This window comes from Dromaius novaehollandiae, chromosome 6 (assembly GCF_036370855.1).
Source record: "Dromaius novaehollandiae isolate bDroNov1 chromosome 6, bDroNov1.hap1, whole genome shotgun sequence".
In the NCBI taxonomy this organism is placed as follows: Eukaryota; Metazoa; Chordata; class Aves; order Casuariiformes; family Dromaiidae; genus Dromaius; species Dromaius novaehollandiae.
In genome coordinates this window covers 41452252-41479709 of record NC_088103.1, presented here as the reverse complement: position 1 = coordinate 41479709, position 27458 = coordinate 41452252, and the positions used below count along the sequence as shown (strand labels likewise).

The 27458-nt window shown below is 36.9% G+C and overlaps 1 protein-coding gene across 2 annotated transcripts in view; it reads left to right on the top strand.

Annotated features, from left to right (window-relative positions):
- The first annotated feature begins 6349 nt into the window (after positions 1–6349).
- RAB11FIP2 (RAB11 family interacting protein 2) overlaps positions 6350–27458 on the top strand; it is a 37618-nt gene continuing 16509 nt past the window's right edge. For both annotated transcript variants that reach the window (XM_064514283.1, XM_064514284.1), the window contains exons 1-3: positions 6350–7458; positions 18414–18856; positions 19587–20049. In XM_064514283.1, the coding sequence (XP_064370353.1) occupies positions 7106–7458; positions 18414–18856; positions 19587–20049 (1259 nt within the window). In that variant the 5' untranslated portion in view covers positions 6350–7105. The remainder of the gene's footprint in view (positions 7459–18413; positions 18857–19586; positions 20050–27458) is intronic.

Here is a 27458-nt window from a genome sequence, read left to right as displayed (position 1 = left end):
ATAATAGAAGCATAACAATTTAATGTATTTGCAAATAATTCCATTTTTATCTGCACTTGTGACAGATGTTGAATGTTTAGGTCTTGTAAAGCATTCTGAGATCCTGTGAAGGGGAAAGAAATAGAAAAGTTCAGAGTACTGCTATTAGGAACTTTTATAGAACATAGTTTCTGTTATTTCCTGAAATTCTCCTTAACAGAGTTGATAACTTGAGTTCTGAGGTAATGGTGTGTGAGATCCTTGGAGACCTATAAAGAGAGAATAAATACATGAGATGTTTAAACCCAGGAAAAATACCTCTTAAAAAAAATTTCATACTCAGACAATGACAAAACTCTCTCTCTCTCTCTCTTTTTTTTTTTTTTTTTTTTTTTTTTTGCCTGGTTCATTAGGAAATCAGAAAAGTCATAATTTTCAAGTTACTTGGTTCTATTGCTAACAATAAATGATACTTCTTGGGTTCTGTGAAGTACAAAAAATATTATTCTTTGCAGAGATGGCTAACGTTATCTTTGACTCCTTATGTTACTTCATATTGCATTCCGTTGAAGGCAAGTTGTTTGTCACCTTAAAGCATTAGACATCTACTGAAAACAAGAAAAGAATATGTGTATTTATGTTTGGAAATAAATGTCATATAGCCAATTTCCATTTATAATAACTCTTAAAGCTGAGCCTCAGTTCATGGTGCTGTGATTTTTTTGAATGGGTATTTCTCTAGGTATTACTGATGAAAGTCCAAATCCTACCAGGTCTAAGGCAGGGCCATGGCCTGTCAGTGTGCCTGAGGTTCCCTTTCACTATTTCAGGTCAGAAGCACTCAGTGAGTTTGCATGATGCCTTGATAGAAGCGCAAAATGTTTTGCCTGTTTATCAGTTATAAAAAAATTGCCTAGAGCTAGATGTTTTGGGGTTTTTAATAGATTGAATTGGAATCTAACCCAGACACCTGACTAACATCTTGAGACACACAGAGTTTGGGTCAAACCTGGATGACTGGCAAGTTTAATTATAGAATTTGATGACTGTTTTACAACATCTGAGCCCCTTTGAACTTCACAATGGACAACAGTGTTGAAAGGCTGTGAAACAAGCTCAACTAAAAATGAACAAAAAGATACTACTTCCAAAATGTGTAGTGGTCCCTGTTTATTTGAAGTCTTCATATAACACACAATTCCAGTGTATCTATGACTCCAGATTTCTGGTTGAAAAGTGACATGTTTTTATCAAAATGATGGACAATTCCATAGGCACTTGTTTTGTTCCAAATCCCCCTCCCCCTCTTCAGAAATGCATTTCCTTTGCTATTTGTTGTATGATCCTGTTTATTGCAATAATGCAAGAAAACCCAAGAAGAAGGTGGAAGACAGAAATTACATTCTAAACAGATAGGAGAATAAACAGTAGGAGGAAAAATGCATACCTGCTTAGAGAGACCAGTGGCCCAGAAGCAATGATAGTGGTGATACCTGAGAACTTAGTGCTAGTGAGAAAGCATGTAAGGTTGTAAAGACCTATCAGAGAAGATTCAGCCCTAATGCTGAGGCTGAAGGCAACTGGATGATGAGACCACACTTTTGAGGAGGTGCTCCTTAAGAGTGAACTTGAAAGGTACAAGAGAGCATACAGAGTAGGAAAGTGCCTAACTCATTCAGCCTCAGAAAACCTAGAACACTTGGGGATCCAAAATTTGGGTCCAGGACAGAAATATGATGAACATTTATCTGGCTTCTACTATTTACACCAAAATGCTTACATCTTAATGAATTCTTCTCAAAGCAAGAGAGCAGACAAAACCAGTAGCTATTACTAGCTTGAGAAAAACTTTCCAGTCAAAATTATTCCAGTGGGTTTGAGCCCAGCTGTTTGATTTCTGAAATCAACTAATGCTAGTGAATTCCTAAAGAAGTCATTAATTAAAAAAAATAGTGAAAGTTAAGATAAAGTTAACAACCAACAATGTTCAGTGTCAAAATTTGCATAGTCTCTCCAGAGAGCATGCAGTCTGGACAGTTGCAACAGCTACTGAAAGTTATAGTCAGCTATGCAAAAAGCGGAAGCTTGCTACGTTTCTAGACAAAATCTGCCTGTGCCTCACAACTACATAGCGTTCAAAACAAACACATCAGAGATCTGCCAACGAAGAATTATTCAGTAAATAATTTCAAAGAAGAGATGGCATTTTCAAAAATAGCAAAATGCTTCCTACTTCACAAACAGAAATCAGGGAGAAATTAAATCATCAAATTATCTGCTACAATTTACCACTGTAAGTACAACTACTCTGATCCTCTTTAGCAAGTATGTTTCTGCATGCAATTGGAAATGAAAAGCAGAGGATAGAATTGTCTCAGAGCAGGATAGGCTAAAAGATTTTCTTGAATTTTCTTTTGCAAGGGCAGCCAGAATATCAAGCCTGGTGTTTAATCAGATGTACTGTTGGCTCACAGAATGAGAGTTAAGAGGGTATTTCACATTACTGAAATTGACAGAAATTCACCATAATTCCTGGAATTCCCTCTTAAAAAAAAAAAAAATCAAAATGAATCTCTTAGGCCAGAAATGCCTGGAAGAACATGTAATAGAGATAGATGGCACACGTGAGGAATAAGGTTCCATATTAAATAGACCACGGATATCCATTGTTATTCTGTGATAAAAAATCACTTTCTAAACTCATTATATTTTGTTTTCTGTCCATATCCAATTGCTCTGAGGATATCCTACTATGATTTTTGTTAAGTCCCTTGTTTCGTTTCTCTTGGAAGATTTTGAGTTCAAAATGTTAAGTCTGGAAATTGCATTCAAAAGCAGCTCCCTCGAGAGCTGCATTGTGATAAAGAGGAATTCTCTCTGAGGACACTTGGTAGCTCCTGTATCCTTCTCTGCCTTGTCTCTTTTCCCATCCTCCCACCATCTGTGTAGCTTTGGAGAAAGACAGCTGAGAAAAGCAAGCCCAGAATTCTTGCTGCTGAAGAAGAAACCATCAAAACTGGAAACTCTGGGCTCAGAAAATTTTTTACAGTTTTGATTTGCACTGTGTGTCCTCTGCTGTTGGTGGCTGCTCCAACTCTCCCTGTCCTTCAGCTGTAGATATTCTCCCTGTCTCTCTTCTCTCACCTTGTCAGTCCACTTAGCTATTCCTTTCTAAATAAACCACCCAAAATAAACAAACATTTGGGATTGCAATGCCTTTTGATGACATGAGCTAACTAGAAGGAATATGGTCACCTTGGCACAAAAAAAGCCATGAGCCCTTTTCACAGAGAAAGCATGAATTACAGATCTTGCCAAAATACAATCTCAGAAAAATTCCTCCCCTTACCCAAGTGTCCTTTGAGTTTTAATTGGCTCTTTCAGAGTTCCAGCACTCTTTCACTTGTACCTATTTTTGTCTGCTTATTCTGGTCGGTGAAGAGACGGTAAGAACAGAATTTTTCCATCATCTCCACCAGCTTCACAGTATCCTTCCCATTTCCCAAATGAACTGCTGTTTGGATAGTGCCCACTTCAAATTCAGACAGAAGAAATGGTTTCTCAAAGATTAGTCATCCTCATTAGCATTCCCACTGTAGTGCTAAGGCAAAGTATTTAATATTAATGACCGCTGATATTCCTGCAGTTTGTCCTGCATCTACAATGCTTGGTCTCACCATAAGGAGAAAAAGCAAAAGCGAAGGAACAGTACAGTCTCATAACCAAAATGGTGCACAGAAAACAAAACGGATTTTCTATGGTGATATTTACTAAATCATCATGGACAGTGACAAGCAAAACTCACAGTGCATACAGCTATTGAGTGGTGTTGGTGATTTAGTAAATGGGAAGCTCAGTTGTTTCTGTATTAATGCTCTAACATGGTGCCAGGGGATACTGTGTTGCTGGAGATATTATTTAACTGAGGTGTTTTGTCATTTATATCGGATGTTACATGCAAGAAGATGACAATATCCCTATTCCAAAGAGGATGCAATCAAAAGGCTGATTGCAGCTTGACCCTAGAGGAGTATAGGAGGCAATAAGATACATCCTACACACCTTTGAGTGGAATTCACTTTAAGTGCTGGGGTGGAGGAAGTGAGAGGGTATATTCCCAATGCCTGTTCCACCAGATGAGCAGAGAGAGGAAGAGAAACGAGGGAGAAAGTCTCTACTCTATTCTTCTCACACAACAGAATGTACAAGCGGTAGAGGACTAATAATTGCTACTGACTTTGAAAGTAGGAAAGACAGATTGCATCTCATATTGATATATTATATTTGCAGGTACAAAAGTTCTTTCACCTTTCCCTGAGCAGCAAGTGATGGACAAAGCTTCAAGTTAGCCCCAATTTAGAAAGGTACAATAATGAGAAATGATAGAATACCAATAAAAGACAAGAAAAAAGCAGAAGTCCTACCTGTTATCCATAATCCATAAAATTTTTCCTAAAACACAGCATGCAAGACATGACGTTTGACATCAGATTAAATAAATACATTCTGCCTACTTAAAATTCACTTCTTTTTTATTTTGATATGTTAATCACACTTGGTTTAGATTTAGTGCAGTGGAGTAATAAGTGGAGTAATAGTCTATTAGAAAAGAATTAGTATGTGGTAAAGTTCATTTAAGAAATAATGTGATTTACATATGTCTTACTGGGTTCCAACAAGAACCCAATGAATTACTCTCACTGCCTAAGTCTCCTCCTTCGTCATAATCCTTTCTAGCTCTTTCAACCCCTTCCCTTAAATGCTACTACTCTTTCCCCAACACAGCAATTCAGCTTCTGTGTTCCTAGGAGCTTCAGTAACACCTTATTGCCAAACATTTGGGAAAGATACCTGATGTGGGACACTGACAGCTGGAGAGAAGGGCAAGCAATTTTCAGGTGAGAGGGAAGATGATTTACACCAAAGAGCTGATATGCAGACTTAATCTGACCATTAGTATAACTGACCAATCTGCGTACATGTAGATAACCACAGAATTCAAACTCTTCTAGAAATCACTACTCTAGATAATCCGTTCATATGCTTTTTTTCTAAATACGATCCTAAGAAATGTTCTGAAGTTATCATTTACAACTAGACCTTCTGTTTTCCACCATCAACAAAAATCAGATACAATGTAAAAGAAGAAAGATATGCCAATACTGTATTAATTATCAGAGCACGCAGACAAAAATCCAGTCCACAGTCAAAACTTAAGGGTCATCCAAGTAGTTTTTTAAATTGTACACAGAGATAATATGAGTTTGGAGTCTGAGACTGTAAAGGGAAACTAATGACTAGGTGTAGACCCGTGGTCCCCAACCTTTGCTGACCTTGGACAATAACTCGCTCAGCGTTATGTGTTGTGGGCAACATCATACTTTGCTCTCCCTGATGGCCTTCAGCTATGACTTTTTAATTTCCTGTAGCTCTGAGCAGTATCAGAAGGTGTCCCAGATCTTTGTTGCTCACTAACCTGTGAGCCACGGACTGGGGACTTATGAGTGGTAGATCAAGTATTATCTGACTTGGCTGCTCATTTCCTTGCCTGTTATGGCTTATGTGGGTGGAATATAGAGTCTTGCAACTAGAATTCTCTGTGGGCTTTTCTTCTTTTTTGTAGAAACAAAGTTAATACCTGTGACTTTCCTTACAGGTACATGCGCACACACAAATACGTAGCCTGCAGGTGTAACATCCTTCAAATCGTGTATCCTCAAAACATCTAATAACTACTTCTACTTTCTCATTGAAATTAAACAGGATTGCCCCAGTAGGTGGGCGGGTGGGGTAAAAAACAAAGACGCTCCAGAATTTCCTGAAACAGTTTGCACCAAGTCTTTCATGACAAAAACATTGAGAACTTCCTTTAAAATAGCAGAAGACAGTAGCAGACCTGGGCCAGTTCCCCCGCACACCAGTGAACAACTCATCTCAGGACCCTACAAATGACCCAAATAGCAGTAACTGTGCTCTGAAACACGCGCTATGGTTTGCGCTCCTTTGGGGGACCTTCTCACACCCTCCTCTAAGCCAAATTTTAAGGGGGCTTCTTTCCCTTGCTAAAAACGGTAATAGAAGCAATCTAGATACAAGTTCCCTCCTCGCCACAGCTCCAGCAGAGTGATCTCTCTCCCCTCTAAAGACGTGTAAAAAGCAATAACGAACGAATAAAATGCTGCGCTCAGCTGGACGGCACCCCAAAAGGTCCGTTCTCCTCAGGGCCCCGCGGGGCCAACTCTCCGCAGGCCCCGCTCCCCTCTCGGCCGCAGGGAGCCCGGGGTCCCGTCTCGTCCCGCCGCAGCCGCGCGCCGCGCCGCGCCGAGCGAGCCCCCTCCGCCGCCCCGGCGGCGGGGAGACGGAGGCGGCGCGGCGGCGGGGCTGAACCCTGCCCTCTGCCCTCTGACCGCCGCGGAGGCCGCCGCTGCCTGGCAGCATGGGGAAGGCGGAAGCGGCGGAGCCGGCCCGTCAGGCCGGGCGGCGCGGGAGCGCGGCGAGAGGCTGAGGGAGGCAGGGCGGGCGGCAGCGCCGGCACGGCCGCCCCGGCCCGGCCCGACACGGTGCGGCGTGGCGTGGCCCGGCAGCGCGGCTGACACCGCAGCGAGGAGCGGCGGCGGCGCGGCGCGGCGCGGCCCCCTCCCGGCCCGCCGCCCTGCGGCACCCAGACCGTAAGGGGCCGGGGAGGCCTGCGGGGCCGGCGGCGGCGGGGCCCTGCCCCGGGCATGCCGCGGGGAGGCAGGGCGGCGGCGCGGGCCCCGTCCTCGGGCGAGCGGGAGCGCCGCGCCGGCGGGGAGCGCTGAGCCCGGCCCGGCGCCGGCCCGCGGGCCGCCCGCGCAGGCTTGTGGCGGGGGCGGCGGGGAAGCTCCGCGGCCGCCCGCCAGCCGGGGGAAACTGAGGCAAGGCGGCCCGAGCGGGGCTGGCGCGGGGCCTGTGGCAGCGCCATGGGGCGGCGGGCGGGGGCCCGTGGGGCCGGGCAGCGCTAGGGGACGGTCAGTATCTCCTCTGTCGAGATGCGCATGGAGAAAGCAAGCCCCTGAGGCCTCGACAGGTGCCTCCGCTGTAAGTGCCCTTACGTGAAGACTGACAGACTTTGTTTCTGTTATTGCTGCCACCGAGTTCTTCAAAGATGATGTTGGCAGAGCAAGCCCAGAAGTGGTTCCCCACTCACGTGCAAGTTACGGTCCTTCAAGCCAAAGGTCTGAAGCCCAAAGGCAAAAGTGGCACCAACGATGCTTACACGATCATTCAGCTGGGCAAGGAGAAGTATTCCACCTCGGTAGCTGAGAAGACCCTGGATCCAGTTTGGAAAGAAGAGGCCTCATTTGAGCTCCCTGGATTACTCATGCAGGAGAATCCAGAAAAATATGTCCTGTACCTGATTGTCATGCACAGGTCATTGGTGGGGCTGGATAAATTTTTGGGACAGGTGGCGATAAATCTGAATGATATATTTGAGGACAAGCAAAGAAGGAAAACAGAGTAAGTGATAGTTTTTTTTTCCTTATAATATTTTTTCCTAGTACACTTGCTTTTTTTTTTTTTTTTTTGCTTTTTTTTGGAATGAAAACTTTATTATCAAAGTACTTTGAAATGAAAATAGGATGTTTCTTTGTTCTACGATTTATTCTAATTCCCTGACATAATCAGTTATGGCTTTGCGGACTGACCCCTCTAAAGAGAAGTTTCCTGTAATCACAATGGTCAGCCTGCACAGAGAAGGACTACCAATAATATTAACATTTTTTGACAAATAAATATTTGCAACATGGTCTCATTACTGTCTGTTTTTCTAAAGATTTTTTCATTCGGCCCATTGCTATATCCGCATTCAACTTGAACCTCAATTTGAACCATATATGAGACTCAGACTCCCATGAAGCTTGGCATCATTCTGTCTAAAATTGTTTTTCTTCAATTGCTGCAAACAAATGTCTTTAAATGTTTTATATTTACATTTTAGTGGTTGTTAACTGTGGCTAAACGAAGGCTCACCACAGTAGTATAGTACTTTTCTGATCTTGGTTAGTGTTAGGCCATGATCCTGCAAGGTTCTCTGTACAGCAGGCCTCTACAGAGAAGACTGAAGAAAAATTAATGCTATTGTAGTAGCCTCCATCATCACCTCCATGATGTTTTGTCAAATAAAATTGTGATTCGCCAGCAAATTCTGACATGAGAATGCAGAAAGAAAATTAAAAAGTATAATCATCACAGCAATTTATTAGGCTGTGCAGTAAATGTATCTAACATTTTTTGTGTGTGTGTGAATCTGTTTTTCAACTAAAGTAGAGGAATTGTTATAATCTCTAGTGTGGACACAGTTGCACAAAAGATGTCCGGTACCAGAACAAGTTATTTTCTGAAGTATATGGGAATAGACTGTAAAGGTGTAATATACTGCAGCACACCTGTGTCTCTATAAAATTCCTATTTGTTTTGTCCCCATATGTATTTTTCTTATACTTGTCCCAAAGAAGCATTACAAGAACAGCACGGAGAGCTCTAAGCTACTTATCTGTAGCCAATGACATAAATGCTGACAAATCTTTCTGCAACAGTGAGAAGTTTCTCCCCCAGGTGTCTTTTCTTCCTCTTTCTCTAGAGGTTGATATCTCTTCAGTAGTGTTGGCAGAAAGGAACCTATGCCCACATCTCAGCTGTTAAAATTAAAGTCTGGTATCTCTGCTGAAGCTGTTAGTGATAGTGGGTTTATGTTAAGGTGCTGGACTTTGCATTGACGTGACTAAGATGCTGGCATATTTTATCTTTTGCTGACTCTGTTTTGGAGACATTGCCCTTCAGCAGAGTGTCAGGGCAGGCAGTTGGAGGCAGTAATCGTTACTACAACACTAGCCAGGTCTTGTTGATCAGAGCCTGAACTGCACTTGCTATTTCTGCAGAAACCGTCTCAAAAACCCAGTTCTGCCTATGTGCAGCGGTTATTAGAGTTGAAGACCAAAGACAAGTCAAAGCTGCCTTTGCCCTTGTTCCCCTCCCTTGCCCCCAAGTTTTTAACAAAACTGTATATTCACTAATCCTGTAATAGGGAACCATGTGCCCATACAGAATCTCTTGCGGGTTCATAGTTTGAAGAAATATGCTTTTAAATTGCTCATCGTTTTAAGGACAACCCAGTAGCAGTACAGTTATCTTTATGCAATATATGGTAATGCCTGTAGCCTTAGGGTCTTAATTTCTATTCACATTTGATTCAAAAGGGTTCTTTGCTCTTTACACATACATCTTAAATATTTTTAACCATCAGTTGTAATTATGTTGCAATTCAGGAGGCAACTGGTTTAGTTTAAACACCTATCTAGTCTGCAGGAAAAAAAGTGAATGAATGGCATAAAGTGATACTAAATCCAAAAACCAAGTAAAAAGATAAATCTGGGTACCCATAAACTGGAGGAAAAAATGTAAATTAGTCAAGCATTATTGTGAAAAATAAAACCACTTTCCATTTATGGAACCATACACTTTTGCATCAGTTTACCAAAAGTAGTGTTGGAATGTTACATAATTACATAATTAACAGAGTTCTTGTGAGAGCTGATTATACATTCAAATATTTTCAGTATTTCTTTGTTTGAAGTTGTGAAGTTTATTTGAAGTGTGAAAGAAGACATCATGCCATATCACATTCTGTATAAATGTGCAGCTATACTTCCCTAGGCCACCTCTGAAATTCTTAGGGCTCCATGAGAATGCCATACTGCCTGCAAGCTATACTTCAGAAGGTTGGGGCCTGTGGGGAAAATTTTACAAACAGCCTAAATCCTTTTTTCAGAAGTTACTGGAGCATTTAAGACTGCAAATCTTATTAAAAGTTGATGGGTCTTAGGCTTCTAGGGCCTAACAGCCATACTTGTAAAAGCCTTACATATGTGTAAAAGTGCAGATAGGCAGTTAGTGGGATTTTTGGCAGCACGTGTTCACTCAATGTCCATTTAAATTCCTATGAGATAGAAACTATTGAAAATCCAGTTTTTGTATCAGTGTATTTAGATGCCTAGAAACCTAGAAAAATGTGTCCCTAAGTTGCTTTTGAAAACATAATTTTGAGTCTTTAAGCATTTATCGTGGTTGTCTGTTTTTATGTCTTCATGCAACGCACGTATGTTGTTGTTGTTTTCTTTAAACATTAGTTGAAGATCTGTGGATGCAATATTTATATGTGCATGTGAGAGGGCAAACCTTTAGGAACATATACACAAATGTGATCTCAAACAAATGCTTTTGCTTGCTTTTTTTCCTTTAATTAAATCCCTTTTGATACAAATTATTTGAGTCCTACATTGGCGGTAGACTAAATGTAATATTTTTGGACCTGAAGACCATTTAGCTATGACTATGGTGTGGGAACTGGGATACCCATTGCCTTTCGAGACCGAGTCCAATGTCTTTATTACCAAAGAATTCTGATGCTTGAAAACAATATTCATTGTTTCAGAAACACTAATCTGTTTTATTAAGCAATGTTTTTACTTTCAAATATGTTCAAGAGGCTTGTGGTGTTATTAAATCCAGAGTTATTTTCTTATGTTGATGTAACCTTAACATTTCTTGCTTTGTTTGGGGATAAATGAGATCCAGTTATTTGATGAAGTGTCTATTGGTAATATTTCTACTTTTTAATATATTTAATAGCTTCCTCTTTCCAACACAGCTGTACATATGGTGCTGTAAGAGACAGACTCAAGAGTCACTAGAGTATTGCAAAAAAGATATTTAATATTCTACACAATGCTGAACCCTGTCAGCAATTCCCTAGTGCTTTTTTAGTAAAGAGGTATGAGAAGTGAAGGCTACCAGCTGATTTAGAATTCCTAGGAAGCCTGTGGGGTATGTGACTTTCAGCTTGTTTTTTTTTTTTCTTTTTTTAATTTAGAAGAAATATATTTACAAATTCACTGCAGCTTCAGAAACATGTTAGCCAAAAATAATCCTTTTTTTCTGTTTGTTTGTTTTTTTTCTGTTCTTAACTTGTGACACCCTAAGAAAAACATGTGAGTTTAAAAAAATACTCCCTGAAATAAAGTTTTCAAGCAGAGGCCTGATGATAGGATTTGTGCATCTTGTGTTCTAATAAACTTGCTGTGGCACAAGATTTAATGAAACAAAGCAGTATATTTAATGTCATCTCACAGTGAAAATTCTGTACACGCCATCATGCAATGTCCTTTTTCTTTCTTTCTGAAACTGATGATTTTTCACATTCTTAAAAGTGAAAATTCCTGGAACAGTTAGATCCAGATGTGGTTCAAATAGTCACTTTCTAGGTCTCTTCCAGAGACCTCAGCCAGAGCATTTGCAGGATGCTAGTTCAAGGTCTTTATGTCTTGGCGCAGAAGTGCCCATCACACTGTGGTAGCTTTATAAATTCGTGTCTCCATTGTCTCCACTACGGTTAGAAATGGAGAGGCTCTTTTTACTTGTTCTGCTCAAGCTCTTGTCTCCAGAGATGAAAACTAGACTATTGATCCATTATGCTATTCAGGCTCCAGATGCTGAGAGATTTTGCAGAGCTTTTTTTAGGTGTTTGAAAAGCTTAGAAAACACTACTTTATTGGAGGCATACTTAGTGTAAATTTCCAAGTTGTCTGAGATTTCTACCATGGTTTTATTTTTGCAGTAAAATCCTGGGTTTTTTATGCATCCTGATAAATGCTTGACTTTATTTTTTTTTGGTCTGCTATTGCAAAATAAGTACACCTCTTTTGCTTTTGCAGTTTAAATTTAAATGATGATCAATCAATGTGTTGTTTTTAAAGCATATATCCATTTTACAGTGATTTCTACTCAGTTACAGTTTATATTAGCCTTAATACTACTGATGATCTGGCAAAGCATAACATAAAATATAAAACAAATTTTCAAATTATCATGGAATGAAAAATGTCCATTTACTGATATTTTAATTAACTACAATATTTTTAGTGGTTTTTCTTAACGTCTGTGCTTTTTTTCTTTTGTGTGTTAAATGAACAAACTCAGCAATACAAGAATGTATTTCCGTCAGCTTTTGCCATGATGTTACTTATTCCATCAGCATTCACTTGGTTCTTGTTGTCCTCTAATTCCATACTATTTATTGTCCATTCCTTTATTACGTTTCCTGGAGAGCTGATTTAAGATGCAACACTTGTCTGGAATGTTAAAACTTGAGGGTTTATTCTTTTAGTTCAGTTATTATTTGTTATTGAAATTTTGTTGGAGGAGTTTTTTTTGATTTGTGACTTAGTTCCCCTTCTCCCTGGTTTCTCTATTATCTCACTCCCCTCCAAACTGCAAGCACCACTGAGCATGTTTATTTGAGCATAATACACTAAAAGTATCCTGACCTTGTCTAAGGTGCTTTTCTTCTGCTTCCAGCAATCATATAATATAGTCACAAATAACTCATCATACAAAAAAAAAAAAAAAAAAAAAAGAAAAAAAAAGAATTGAACTCAGTTGGTACCCCGTTATGGTAAGCACTTATTCTTTATTATTCCTGAGCTTCCTGAAAGAGATGAAAATTCTGTGACTTCCTCCAAAGTAATGTGAATTCCTTCTTGGCAGTCTCCCTGTTTTATATGGAAGGGCTTCCCTTTCGATTGCCTCTGCCCTGTACTCTGTAGCAGTATAAGCAAGGGACAGGCTCTCAAGTAGGTGTCTTCAAATGCAATTTGAAATCTGTACAAGCAAACAGCTACTAGTAAATGGATAGTGTGGTTGTCATGGGCTCAGTGCTTGTTAACAACCTGTGTCTTTTAAAAAATAATTATACAAAGCATAATAAATTATAAACTATTTACACATTTTGAGTCTTAAATTTAAGCCAGTAAAGTGCATTTTAGATACCTGACTTGAGGCGATAAAACTGTAAATAGTGGTTGAAATGTCTGACTGTAGAAGAAAGTATCAAAATATTGTGGTGTAAAGTAAGAGGAAAAAACTGCTTTCCTAAGAGCTGTAGTTAAAAGTGGGAAGAGTAGTAACAGAGAAATTTCCCAGAGGCTCAGAAATGTTAAGAAGCCTGGAGGATCTGTAACAGCTTTGTTTACCTTCTTTCATGGCTCATTCAATGAATGTAAAATATGAAGGGAAGTCAGTGCTGGGAACAAAAAGGAAAGATGGTTATAGGCGTATATGTTTTGGGGGAAACCAAAAAGCTGAGACCAGTTGTAGCTGGATGGGATTATAGCAGTATTCCAAAAGGATCTAGTAATATTTCCAGCCTTTACATTTCAACAACAAATGCAAGCAGATACTCTGAATAAGTCATCATTCTGACTCAGAATCTGAGCGCCATCTGGACTGAACTTCTATGCTCCATTTTCTGTATGCACGTGTTCTTATACACACACACACACACACTCTCCAGAAATAACTGCACCAGCCTTAATTCTCATACCTTCAGTTATTTTGGTTCTAAAATAAAAGTTTTCCCACACAATCTTTAGCCCAAATAATAAATAGTGTAAACTAAGACCAATTTAGATGCTTTGATTACAATTAATGTCAGCTAACCTTTTAGGATCTTGTGATATGTGTCAGTTCCCATATGTTTTGTGGTGTTACAGGGTTGCTCTGTAATATTTATTTTTAAACTCTGTTTTGTATATCTCATTTCATTTGGCTTCCAGAAAGTAATAGTATTCATCTTTCCGAACGTCATCACTTACTTTAATATTTAATCCATTCTCTTCTTCATTTCCCCTCATACACTGTGTAGTCTGTGCTCTGCCCCTTTCCTGAATTTTACTACTTACCAACTTCTGGGGCAGTCTCTTGGTATGGTATGTGAGTGATTTATCACAAAACAGACTTCTGCATTTTTCAAAGTGCATTTGCTGCTGATGAAGATGTTAGGCAGTTCTGGGTTTTAGGTTTGATTTTTACCCATTGGCTGTGCTAAGTTAGTGAGATTTTGTGAAGTAAATTTCTTCAGTGTACCCAACCTGAACATAAGTAATCTAAACTGAAGAGATTGTTCTCTCCTATGATAAGTGATGGACATGTTCTGTCATTGGGATTTTGATAATCTTTTTAGATGTAGTTTTACGAATACCTGCTGGTGAAGAAAATTCTCCTTTTTCCCCATCACTGTGTACCAGGGTAAAGTTGCTTAGCAGATTAGGCTACTCTTTTTAAATCAAGGTTTGAAACCTTTTGGTTGCATAGCTTTTTGTGGAATTCATTCAATTATTTAGGAACTAAAACTGAGGTTTTGCTAAAATCACTGAGTGCAATCTAACAATTTTAGCAAGGTAAAATTAAATCAGCGCAATAGATATTTACTGGTAAAGCAGAGGCAGAGTGACATATTTGAGAAGTAATGGAATATGTGGGAAAATTCCTGTAGTAATTACCGTGTTGGGTAGTGGAAGGGAAACCGAGTCAGAAGTTCATCTTTCATCTACAGGTTGAATGTGCTGGCTAAAAGGCTTCTAATTCCTGTTGAAATTGATAGATAAGCATCCCAGTGGTTTTGGAGGCTATTACAGTTGTAGATATATAATTAAAATTACAGAATGATTTTTCTTACCCATAGTGTTAGTCATATGGCGAGGAGAATATTTTGAGTGAAACCTCTTCAAACGAGAGAGGGAGCTAGGTCTTGGAACTGTCGAATTCCATGGTGGCTTTTGAGAATAAGACACCATGACAACAGCTTGCTGCTATTAGAGGAAAAACAAGATAGTGATTTCAAAATATTTGTTGAATGCAGGATGAAGTGCATAATGTGATTAATATAGATAAGCAAAAGTGAGTTGAAAATGAAACCAGAAAAAGGGGAAGGAAAAGAACAGTTGAAGAAATTGTGTTGAAAGTATAAATATGTTTGTAGATCACTAGCCAGATAGATGGAACAGGCAGGCCAGAATTTTATAACTTGCTCACTAGTAGTACCTTAGTTCAGTTTTCTTCAACTCTTCATGCCTACCTTTGCTGAAGTAAAGGATTCGGCACTGCTAATATTATGCAGTTTACTTCAGTAGTATGCAGAAGATTGCTACTGTCTTTCCCAGAAAAAGCAGAAGGGTTTTTTTGGTTCTTTTTTTTCCCTATGCTTAATCATAGGTATGGTCAAGATTAAGTAATTTCTTCATTGTTACAAAATAGCCATGTTCACTCAGATAGGGGGTTGGGTTTTATGGGTTGACTCCCAGCAGAATTATTCCTATTCAGCCTTGAGTCTTGATCTCTGTGAGTGTGTTCAAAAAAAAAAAAAATGCCAGAAGATAGAATGGCAATTTATATAATACTTACAAAATAAAAATAATCAGAACTCTGTGCGAGACAGAGGAAGCCCCTTAGCACACTTCTCAAAAGCATATGAGAAAAAGAAGCAAGGACTGTTCTGATGGAAACCATAGGGGAAAAGTAGAAATTAGAGGGTGTGTGGAGGATGTTGTCCTACAGGACATTTGAAGGTGAGAGCAAGAAGTAGGAATGTGATTCAGAAGGCAACAGAGCTTTCTTTGAAGTTGAGAAAATTTGCCAGACTTTGTACAAGGTCTGTTTAAATAAAGACTGTCTGCAGGACTGGATGTAATATTTGGTTATTAAATAAAAGGGCATCTGCCCTCATAAAAGCCACCCTGTTTTGTTCGTGTATGTTATTGGCTATTTTCCTATTTTGTACAGGCTTTCTATAGAATAAGCTTATGGCAGCCTGACAAATGGAGCATTTATTGTGGCTAGAAGTACTGTAAACAAAACCAAAATAGCAAGTTTTATTGACTTTTATAATACATTACAATTTTGAAAATTGGCAGTGGTATAGTGGAATTTAGTATTTTAGGGCCAAAATGTTGTTATCTGAAAACAGTGGACTTTATTTTCCAGTTCGCTTTTTATGTTATATACAATGCTGTTTCTCTATTTGCTGCTCATGCCCATGTGTTGTAGAAGCAGATTGTAATGAGAAACATTTACAGACTCAGTTGCTCATTCACATACAACTCCACACAAGACTTATTACTGTTTGCATTTATTCTCATCTGCTTAAAAAAATAATTATTTGCCTTTGAATTTGAAGAAAATCATGAACTGAGTCTGCTTCTCATATTCTCTTGTTATGAGCTGAAGCATATGGAACCTTCATTATAACTAAAACGAGATAAACTCTCCAAGGTAACAAAAAACCTCCATGAAATTCCTATAGAATTAAATGTATGTGTTTTATACAAAGATCTGATCCAGCAATCATTATTCAAAAAGAAATTCCACTGAAGTCCAGAGGAATTTTGCTTGAGTAAAAAGTTTATGATTAAATTTTTATGGAATCAGTAGTGATGTTGATCCTAGTCCAAACAGGTATGTGTCCGGTCCCTTGTGAGAGTCTGTTATTTTACTCGAGTGAGAATACCTTCTTTGTTTGCTTTTCCAGCTGAACTTATTTTTGGTGTAAAGTTCTTCAAAGTCTACTTTGAAAACAAATGTACAAACTGCAAAGGCGATGTACTAGTTGTGTACTGAAATTGCCTCCTTCAGAGTTAGTGAATGTTAAAATAGTATACATAGATATGCCATTAGCAGGTGAATACTGATAGTGATGCAGAGTACTTGTTAATTCATGATAAGAATGTCAATAATTATGTTGTTTTAAAGGGAAAAGCTTCCTTCCATACAGCAGAAGCTTAAGAATTTATGTCTTGACATTGTTGTAAAACAGGTTAGCACTCAGTTTGAATCTCAAAAAGTGAGGTCCTTCTACAGGATGTTGTTTTCGATATCTCTTCCCGTTAAACCTCTTAAAACACTAAGTTTGCTTGCTGGCTCTTGCGTGTGTGCTCGCTCTCTCCTTTGCATGCTCTCTTTCTCTCTCTCTCTGTATATATAAACAAGATCTCTTGTTAATTTTAGCGACTATCTAAGCAACCATGGGAAGGACTTTCTCAGTTTCAGGATGTTTTTTCTTGCATGCACAAAATCTACTTTAATTGAAAATATATGGCCTAAGTCTGATGGAGATTTATTGGCAGAGGCTTGCTTTTTATGGTTGTGTGTTGTTTTTCTTTCCTTTTTTTTCTGTTAAAGAAGAGTTTTAAAGAAGGTAGGGTACCTTCTCTTACAGTTTTGCAATAAATAAAGAAGGCTGGCTGCTGTCATTTATGTTTTCATTAAAGACTCTGTAGATGAATTTAAGAGTTTCTGGAATCAGTAACTTAGAAGTGAAATCTTATTAACTAAAAGGGAAGATGATGTGAATTCTTCATACAGTTAACATATTTCATTATTTGCATGTCATTTAAAATATATATGTGTATATATATATATAAATGAAATTATCTCGCAAATGGAAGAAAATCTTTCTTCCTAAAGGTTTAATTGTCCTTCTACATTTTTGAACTTCTGGGTCCACTGGTCTGGATCCACATTGTCCTGGGTTAGGACACAGAAGTTCTTATATTTCTTTATTTTTCTGTTTTAGTATGGCATATAAAATCTTTTGGACATCACAAAGCAACAAAAAGTCATAATACTCTTTCCCCTTTATTATTTCTTTGGCAGGTCACCTTTAGAGGTGTTTTGTCAACTCAAAAAATGGTATCTGCCTGAAAACTTGATTTCAGCTGTCACCTTTAAAAATATTTATGAAATCTAAAAGGAAATTGAGGGCTATTTTTCTCCTTTTTTGACCTTGTTTTCTGTATTTGGCAGTGTTGAATAATGTATGTATAACTGCATAATCAATTTCACATCTGTGTTGGTCGGCAATTTCACTTTTTAGTCTCCAGTTCAAAAGTTATTCCATCATGATAATGTATTATTGTGTTAGTATGTGTGCATGCATTTCTCCTGGCAATACACTGTGGTACAGGACAGTAATATAGTAACTGTGGGGTTGCTAACACTCCCAAATTTAGCTGAGTCTTTCTACTGGTCTAGCTTATGTAAGCATAGACTTATAAATACCTATTTATATATTTATATATATATATATATATATATGTATGTATGTATATGTGTATATTTATATATAAAAATAAATTAATAATTTAACTCTTTAACATTTGTGAAGGATTTGCATACTTTTCTAGGACTCATGGCTGTAGCATCGCCTCTAGATAGGTAAAAGAGCTTGCCCTTTAGGTGATTTGTCTTCTCTTCCCTGAACCTTTTCAGTGAGTTTGGGAACTAGTGTTTTTCTTTTCCTTCATGATACCAGACAATGAAGTAAGTCCTATAGTACTTGTCATATGGTGGGAGAAGTATTAGAAAACCCCTCGAATCCTCCAAAAAGAGGAAAAATGGCAATTTCTTTCTAAAACAAATGAAGACAAAAAGGTTTTTCAATACAGGAATGTTTTAATTTTTGGTATGGAATTCAGTTTTCATGTTTTTGGATTTTACTAGCCAGATACATTGATGAAATAACATATAGTTTAATGACTAGCCTCCAGAAAACACAACATAACTTGCTCTTTTTCTCCTTTAAGGTGGTTTAACCTAGAGTCCAAACAAGGAAAGAGGACTAAAGACAGAGGAGAAATAAAGGTCAATATTCAGTTTATGAGGAATAACATGACAGCAAGTATGTTTGATTTGTCAATGAAGGACAAAACCAAATCCCCTTTTGCTAAACTAAAAGACAAAATGAAGGGTCGAAAAAATGATGGGACGTTTTCAGATACATCCTCTGCAATCATTCCAAGCACTCGCATACCTGATGCAAACATGGAGGTGTACAGCAGTGAAGTACAAATGATATCAAAACCAAAAAAACCTTTCCTTTTGGGACCTCAGCGACTATCTTCAGCTCACTCAATGTCAGATTTAACAGGATCACATGTCTCTTCAGAAAAAATGAAATCCAGTGCAATTGGCTACTCTCATCTTTTCAGGCGGCAACTGGAATCTTTTGGTTCCGTTGATGAAGGTGGTAAGTAAAACACTTAGTGCTTAATTTTAGCCATTATAGTTACAGTTCATTACTATGAGGATGAAAACATTCAAGAATCTATTTCTTTAGTTTACGAAGCAACTACAAGGCCAAAAAGTTAAGGATTATTACTGGCCTAGTTTTTTCGCTTCCATTATTTGGTGGTAACTGGTAAATGCTGTTTCAGAGCATAAGGATAATTTATCAGTTTTCTTATGTTCTCATGTGAAAGTGTTATAATGAAACATTGCATTCTACATGGAATTCTAGGCAAAAGTAGTTTGTCTTGTGAAAAATAGAATAGAATTTAGAAAATTGAAAACCATCTTCAAAGTGTTAGACATAATATCTAATATGTATGAAGAACTGAAAATACTTTCCATTGTTCAAAGTTGTTATGCAACAATAGGCTACTGCCTTTTTCTGGAATGCCACACTAGTCACAGCTGTCTTTTCAATAATACCTAGTTTTCACACAGAGAAAAAGTTTACAGTAGTGTCTGTTGCTTCCTTAAACATTTCTTAACCACAAAGTTACAGCCACAGCTGTTCATTTTTTATAAAAGTGGTTAATTATTCAACCATGTTTTGAACTGAGACTCGATTGCAAATCTTCTAGACCTAAGCTAAAATGAAGCTTTTTTAAATGATGCAAAATGAAGTTCTCTGCATGTCATAAACTATGATATAATATCTTATTGATTATATACTAATGACAGATTGTTTGCAGGGAGTCTAAAATCTCCACACAGAAGGACATTAAGTGTTGATACTTCTAAAATGAGCCAGCTTGACAGCACAGTTGATGAAACTGCATTTGAAGCACAAAATGACCCATTTACCAATGTGAGTGCTTCATTACCCCAGAAGTTTGCAACACTGCCAAGACAGAAGAATCCATTTGAAGAAAGCCCAGCAACATGGGATCAAAACATGAGTTTTTTTTCCAAACCTGTCGAAATCAAAAAAGAAATTAAAAAAGAGAAAAAAGAGAAAGTTAGCCTTTTTGAAAGAGTGACTGGAAAAAAAGATGGCAAGAGGTCAGATAAACTTAGCAATGGAGGATCAGACAGTTCTACTGATTTAAAATCACCTAGTGCATTTGGTGAAACTCCTCAGGAGAGTTTTGACTATGATTCAACTAATCCCTTTCTGACAAACTTCAAGCCTACAAGCACGTTGCCATCTTCAAGGTAGGTTTTTACTGTATTTTGATCTGATATCTTGAATATGTTATATAAATGAAAATGTGAAGTGTTGAGGAACACAATCTTTGTGCTTTATATATGTTTATGTCATTGCTTATCTGTTTCTAAATAAAAGTTATGAACTTCTTATGTAGTTTGATCTTACTTCATTTTGAAGTTACATTTATATTGCTAATATGTATTGTGAGCATTCTCAAATACTTGGGCTTTTGGAAGACCTTGCTCATGCTTCATAACTGGTTCTTCCTCAAAGTCTTTTAACTGAACACTCATTGCTAATTATTACACTACCTAAGTCTCAGGCAAGATTTTAGAAGGGAACTTGAGAAAGATGAAACAGAATAAATAAAAGGATGAAGAAAATGTAATGAAAACACATTAAACACTGTGGATATCACCACTTGGGAAAATTTGGGTTTAGATTCTGTATATTAAACCATAAGAATTGAAGACCATTTTATTTCCAAATGAGAGCACCCACGTAGGCATTTATCATGCTTGAATTCATTTGTCTTCCTGTAGGTTTTCTGAATTCCTATGTATTCAAGCCCTTGCATAAGGCAGAAGTTTATATGCTAAGCAATGTGAATTGAGTTACAGGGGCTGATAAGAAACTTTGGTTTAAATAGTCCAATTAATCTTTGTTTGCCTATCAACAGTTTGTTTTCCTTAAAAAAAAAATACATCCTACAGTTTTTTTCTGTTTTTGTTTAATAGGTAGGAAAATATATCTCATATACATGTGCATGTATAAATGTACATACCACGTATACTGTGTACTCCATAGGAAAATGTTTCAGCAATTAAATAATTTAACTTTTATTCATTTGAATTCTTAATTTTTCTGTATGTTAATGCCAGAAATTGTTTAACAGCATGTGGGGTTTTTTCAAGTTAATGATTCATTTTAATTTCATGACTTACATTGGGTTAGAAGTTGGACTTAAAATTAAAATGTTTCAAATCACATTTTAAGGCTGTGCAATAAATCAGTGTTTTAAATGGAAAGCATGGTTCTGACAAATTTGCCTTTTCCCTGTGTATTTGTTTCTTAATTATTGACACAGTAGTGTTTTCTTAAAAAAAAAAAAAGTAATTTGTTTCTTGTCATCTTGTTCTTTAGGATTTTAGAACAGATTAATCTTGTTTTTTTCCTAGCTCAGCTTTATTCATAGGTTGGAATGCATACACTCCTGTTTTAAATTTATAGTCATTTTCTCAACAAAGCTAATCCTGAATGTGAATTAGGTAAATAAACTGAAATGGAGCAAAAATTCCCTTAGCAACTATAGAAAAGATAGTTAGTAGACACTCCTATAGACTTCAGTGAATTATCTTTTTAGTGTCTTCTAAAAATCAAGTCAGTTCCACTATCCTAAATAACATGTTTACAGCCAAAGCCTTAGAATATTATTTACTTAATAAAGGATTTCTCTAGATTAGAGTAAGGTTAGGATGTAGCTTGGTTTGTCAGAAGTTAAACTTTCATTTAAATAAGCTCATTTAAGCAGAAGTAATTTAAATAACTATTAAAATTACATAGCATTTAATTTTTTAAAGTGGAGAATGTATTCAGGCAGATGTTAGATATAAGTAGTGAAATCTTTTGAAGTTCTTGAATGCAACGTATCTTGATAAGTATAACTCTTTAGCAGTAATCATGATAGACTTTTTTTTCCCCTTTATTTTGTAATTAAAAAGCTCATCACAGTGCCCATTTAGGAGGACTCTATCTGTTCATTCCCCCTCTTTGTATGAGTCTCTTTTACAAGTTCTTGACTTTTATGTAGACATAAACTTTTGATAGGACACATAGATATTATATTCTTTTCGAAAAGCCAAAAATAGAAAAGGTCATGATGTTTATTATAAGACAGCTATTATGGAATAATATCTATTGTTCAATAATTTACGTTGGAAGCTCTATTTTTATATGTGCCACTATTATGGTCTATGAAAATCTTTTAAGTTCACTGTCTTTCATATGTATCTTACACAATGATTTTATTTTGAAGTAGAGAAAAATACAAAATGTGCATATTTAATAAGTTTATAGTTTAAGTTTGCCTTTTATCTGGGGAGGACATGTTGAATAGAATCCATTTTTAATTTTGAGAATTAGTAATGCTGTGAAGAAAGTAATACTGTGTGCAAATCTGTGGCCAGAAAATAAATGAGGTTGACTAACAAATGCAGTATGCAGAAAGCATACACAGAGAATTTAGATTTAGAGTTACTTTTTATTTACTGAACATACTTAGCTCTTTTTGCTGGACACCATCTTCACCAGTCAAATAGGTAATATCTTTTTAATTACAGATGTAACAATAAGGTGTGTCAACATTAGTGTTCTGGAGTGGATGAGGAGTTTGCTTTGGAGGTGAATCTCCCAGCTATCCCCCCTTACTATGCCTTGGTTTGAATCATGGAATGGCCCTGGAGCATGTGAACTGGATTTCCTGTCTAAACTGAACTGGAAGAAGTGTCTCAGGAGTGCACCTGATGCACTCCAGCCAGAAGTGGGCATTCGGTCTGTGGAACCAGACCAGTGAGTGCAAAGTAGCAGGGGTAAAACCCAAGCCTGAAATGTGCATAGTGTGGGTGTTGTCTTCAACACCAACTATTCTGTGCTGTGGATTCACCCCTACTAGTAAGCTCTGCTTACTGATGTAGGCAAAGACCATTTTTAACAGCAGTTGAAGGTGTGATTCTGGACTGTGTACTGAAACAGCAGAGATGTAGATATGCATTCCTTTCTGCCAAATGGCTTCGGCAAATTTTAACAGAGGGACAGACTGAAGATCTGGGGCAGTAGTGTTTTCACCATAATTAGATTTGCTAGGGGTCACAGTCGTTAGCTTTCTGGGGGCGAATTCTTCCGGTGCTCAGGCGTAGTATAAAGTAAAAGATCCCAAATGGTTGGAAATAGCTAAGAGGATGAAGTCCTGTTTTCGTGCACAGGTAAGAAGGTCTATTTCTCCCCATAAGGGAAAAATATTTATATATTGTTTCCTCTGTTGCTAGCTGTATAGTTATACATTTTCTTTTTCATTCTAGTATCTGTATACAGTGAATAACATCATGAAATAACTTTAAATAGGAAAGTGCTTTCCTAAATCAGACAAGCAAGTCCACTCATTACAGTATTATGTCTGGTCAGAATCAGATGCTTCAGAAGCTGCAGGATACCCCATAAGGGACAATTCCAGGATAACTTGCACAGGAAGGAGTTTTCCCTAACCCACTTCAGTCTGTTTGGTTTACAAGAGTTTGATTTCCCTTTCTTTTTGTTCAGATTCCATGTGTGGTTGTGGTTAAAGTTATTTCTTTTGCCAAAATGGGTGTCTTGCCCTGTGTATTATTCCGAAATTACCTGAGTCAAATGTCATATTCACACTTTACATTTTATATGGTTTACAGAACTTGTAGCTAATTTATCAGATTTCTCGGTCAATGATTTTAATTGATTAAAAAATAAAGGTTTCAGTTTATGATGAGGTACTCTACTGTTTTCCTCAAGGTCTTTGGAATACCTTCAGATCTTTATTCATGTAAAAGGCAGCATGAGATGTTTTTAGTTTCATGCAGAGCTGAGAAGGCTTAGAGAGATAGGGCATTTGCTCCATTCCCCCATTGTTTCAGATTTGAAAGAGAGTAAATTCTCCATGGGCCTACTCCAAAGTCTTTAAAGTTAGTGGGAGTCTTTTCAGTGGTTTTGGTGAGCTTTGGGTCACACTTATAGTCCATACTAATTAATTTTGTTTGATATTCTTGACTAAGCAATAGTGATTTGCAGAGCAGTGATTCATAATAGTATCACTGACTGTTAGCTAGGTGAGTTGCTGAACAGAGGCTTTGCCCTTAACCCAGTCAATTATTAAGAGCCAAATGGCTGTATTCATACAGCCAATAACTACTGTCAATAATTGCTGTTATTTACTAATTAAAAGAATGAAAATAAGTACATTTTCCTTGTGTTTCTCAGCTACTGATAATTTAGAAGTTATATACCAAAAGTTACAGGATTTTTTCCCTACAAGCAAGAAGTTTACGAGAGTTATTTGAAAATCATGATTCACTGTTATTTTATTTAGGAATAATTAATATAAATTCTGTAAAAAAACCTAACTGTACAATTTGTGTAGAATAAGAGATGCCAGAAAATCACCAAATGAGATCTAATTTCTAACAATCTCAGCTCTGACAGAGGCTTGTTCTGTGGCCTTGGGTAAATCCCAAGTCTCCCTGCTCCAATTTCCTGATCTGTATAATGAGGATCATACTTTGTTAACTCTTCTAAACACTGTATGTATCAATTAGTTTTTACTAAGGGTTTTGTAGATACTGTATTATACAAGTGTTAAGATGTTGTTTTATTGCCTGGCATAAATGAACATTACAGATTTATGAGCTGCCTTCTTGACATTTTAAAAATTCTGTAGTCTCATAGTGGAAGATAAAACAGTGAGTTTATAGATGTTACAAAATACATTATTTCCAAAGGATCTATATCATATAGCCAATGAAAAATTATCAAGCATACAATATGATTTAGAATGTTTAGTCATCTTTTAGCAATAATGAGTTTTATCTTCATAATTACTAATAGACTGCTTTGAAACTTTTACCTAATATTTTCCTAAAATGCATTCATTCTTAAAATTACTTTTGTTAATTGTCATGGCTCTCAGGAGGTTAATTTGCAGTCAGTAGCCACATGGATTTTGTATTGAACACAGTTAAATAAATTGACAGTACTCCTGGTAAATAAGAATTCTTTGTGAAATGACCAAGCCTTTATACATCATTTTTCTGAAATTGTTTGTGTTTAGGAAAATACACTAGAGTAGGCTAATAAACTGATGTGAAAATTTCTCAATTTACACCATTTGACAAGTGCTAAAAGAAAAGCATCTTTAATTTTAATGTGTTATTAGGACCTTTTTAGAGAGATAGTACAAGTTATTAACAAGGTCCTCTGAGACAGGAGACGGGTAATTAACAAGACCTACAGAAAGAGAGTTTAGGTAATTAACAAGATCTTAGGCACTGGACCCAGGGAAACAAATAGTCCAATATTTAAAGCTGACAGGTTGTTACTAGTCTGATCAAATTCTGGATCTGGGAAATTGAAAATTGAATTGACAGATGCCTATGAGCTTTCTAAGAAACGTTTTATTTGTGCGTGTGTGTGTGTACAGAAACACACACATATATATTCCTCCACACAATATATATGTGTGTAGATACATATAAATATATATGCATGTACACATATGCACATATATAAAGAAAACACTTTTTAAATAGCACTCCCATGACTGGAGCATTGTGAGGTATCTCATCAATTTAGAAAGTCTAGCAACGTGTCATTAGAGGCAGCTCATAGATATAATATTCTTAAAAGAAAATAACTCCCAAAGAAAAATGCTAATCCAAGGAAATATGAAAATAATTTTTGCTACATGTCATGCTTCAGTAATTAGTAACTTTTCTTTCATTCTTTCTTATAATAGTTGGTCCACTCAATATACTTGTGAATGGAGTTATGCAGAAACCTGGTCAGCCTTAGAATGAGATTTTTGTTGGGCAGGAAAATACAAGATTTTTTTCCTCACAAACCTGTCTTGTGTTCTTGAGTATAAAGTATAGATGTTAAACTTAGGGGAAATAAGATAAAGCTTATGTTGCATACTGGTTAAACTGTACCTCAATTTTTTGCAAAAAATATGTTGTATGCTAAGGACTATGGGAGGTGAACATCAAAATAGTGGAGGAGAAAGAAACAAATGTCTTACTAGGATTCACTGCATCAATTATTCATAATCTTTATATTCCTAACATCAGTTATCAGTCAATAGGAGTTTGAAGTACAAAATAGTATTTTAAATATATTCAGTGTTGTTTTAGTACTTCAGCCATTTTTTAAAATTGCGTCTGAAGAAAAAAATTACTTAAACTCTATTTGTTTTGCATATCTTTGTTTTGTCTGTTATTGCCAAATGTAATTATTTTCTTCGGTGTGTCTCCTCTATACTGTCATCATAATTAGCAGTCAGAGTTGACTGCCTCTCAGATGTTGGCTGTTTCAAAAAAAAAAAAAGTATCTGCAGTTTTGTCTTTCACAGTGCATGCAAGCACTTGTAATGTTTGAAATAAACAACGTGCTAGTGTCTACATTTTGAGATGTCCATTACCTGATTTGGGGAAAAAAAAAAAAAAAAAAAAAAAAGAGAGATGACATGAAAACCTGAGAATCTTGAGAACACCAATCTGTTCAGATCACCTTAGTTAAGTCTAAAGAAGAGTTTGTCCTTTGCATTTCAGCATATAGTAACATATTGTATGTGTGATAGTCAGCTAAGTAGAAAGACTATTGCAAAGTCATTGTTTTATTCTGGCTTACTAGGTTACTGCTTGTCAGTTGAGCTATGTTAGTAGACCAAGTGCCTGGCACTAGCCAGCTGCAGTCGTAAAGTAAAATACGTTAGCTTAAACCACAATGAAGCTAAGTTGTTAATGCACTAACTTGATCATCATCAAAGATCACTGACTATTAACTGCCTTCAGTCATGGCTACTATACATGACGTACTAGAGGCTCAGTTACTGGACACAACTCCATAGAAATGAACCACAGAAATTGCCTACTTACAGCAAATGGTTGTAAAGGCTGTTCTTTACAAAGCTGGTCATCCTTTTTCAGTGTACAATATATCTCACCATTTTGATGTTTTCCGTATTTATATCCTTGTTTGGGAATGTTTTTCTCTAACAAGGCTATTACTGTGCTTGCTAGAGTAATAGTCTATTCTGACATATTTTAACCTATATTTCTGTCTGTCACAAAATGACAGCAGGTGGACTATGATATTTTCAGGGTTTTGTTCCTTCTTTCCGCATTTGCATTTCTTTCAACAACAGTATATTTCTGTTTTGCTTTACTGGAAAGGATTTTTTTCAGTTTCCTATTGAAATTTAACTAGCCGTATTTGTTGTATTTCTTGTCAGATGTGACTATCTATTTGAAATTAGTCTAGTTAGAATATTGTGAGAGCATATAACAGGGCTGTAGTAACACTGTAGAATGTTAATATTTATGAATTCAATATTGTAAAGCTGTATTTAGAACATCCTTCCTAACAGAACAAATACCTCACAAGTACATGAAGAGTAACAACAGAACAAGCAGAAGTCATGCAGAGACTTAGTCTCTTCTTCCAAGACTGTTATCATCCAATTTAGAAAGATCGCCTATGCGATCAGAGAATAATGAAATCTTTTACAACTACAAAGCAATGATCACATTATTTGGGTCATTACTATGATGGATTAGAGCAATTGATTCCTAGAGAGATATTGTAGAAATACTTAGTCTTGACTTTTGGAAATTCT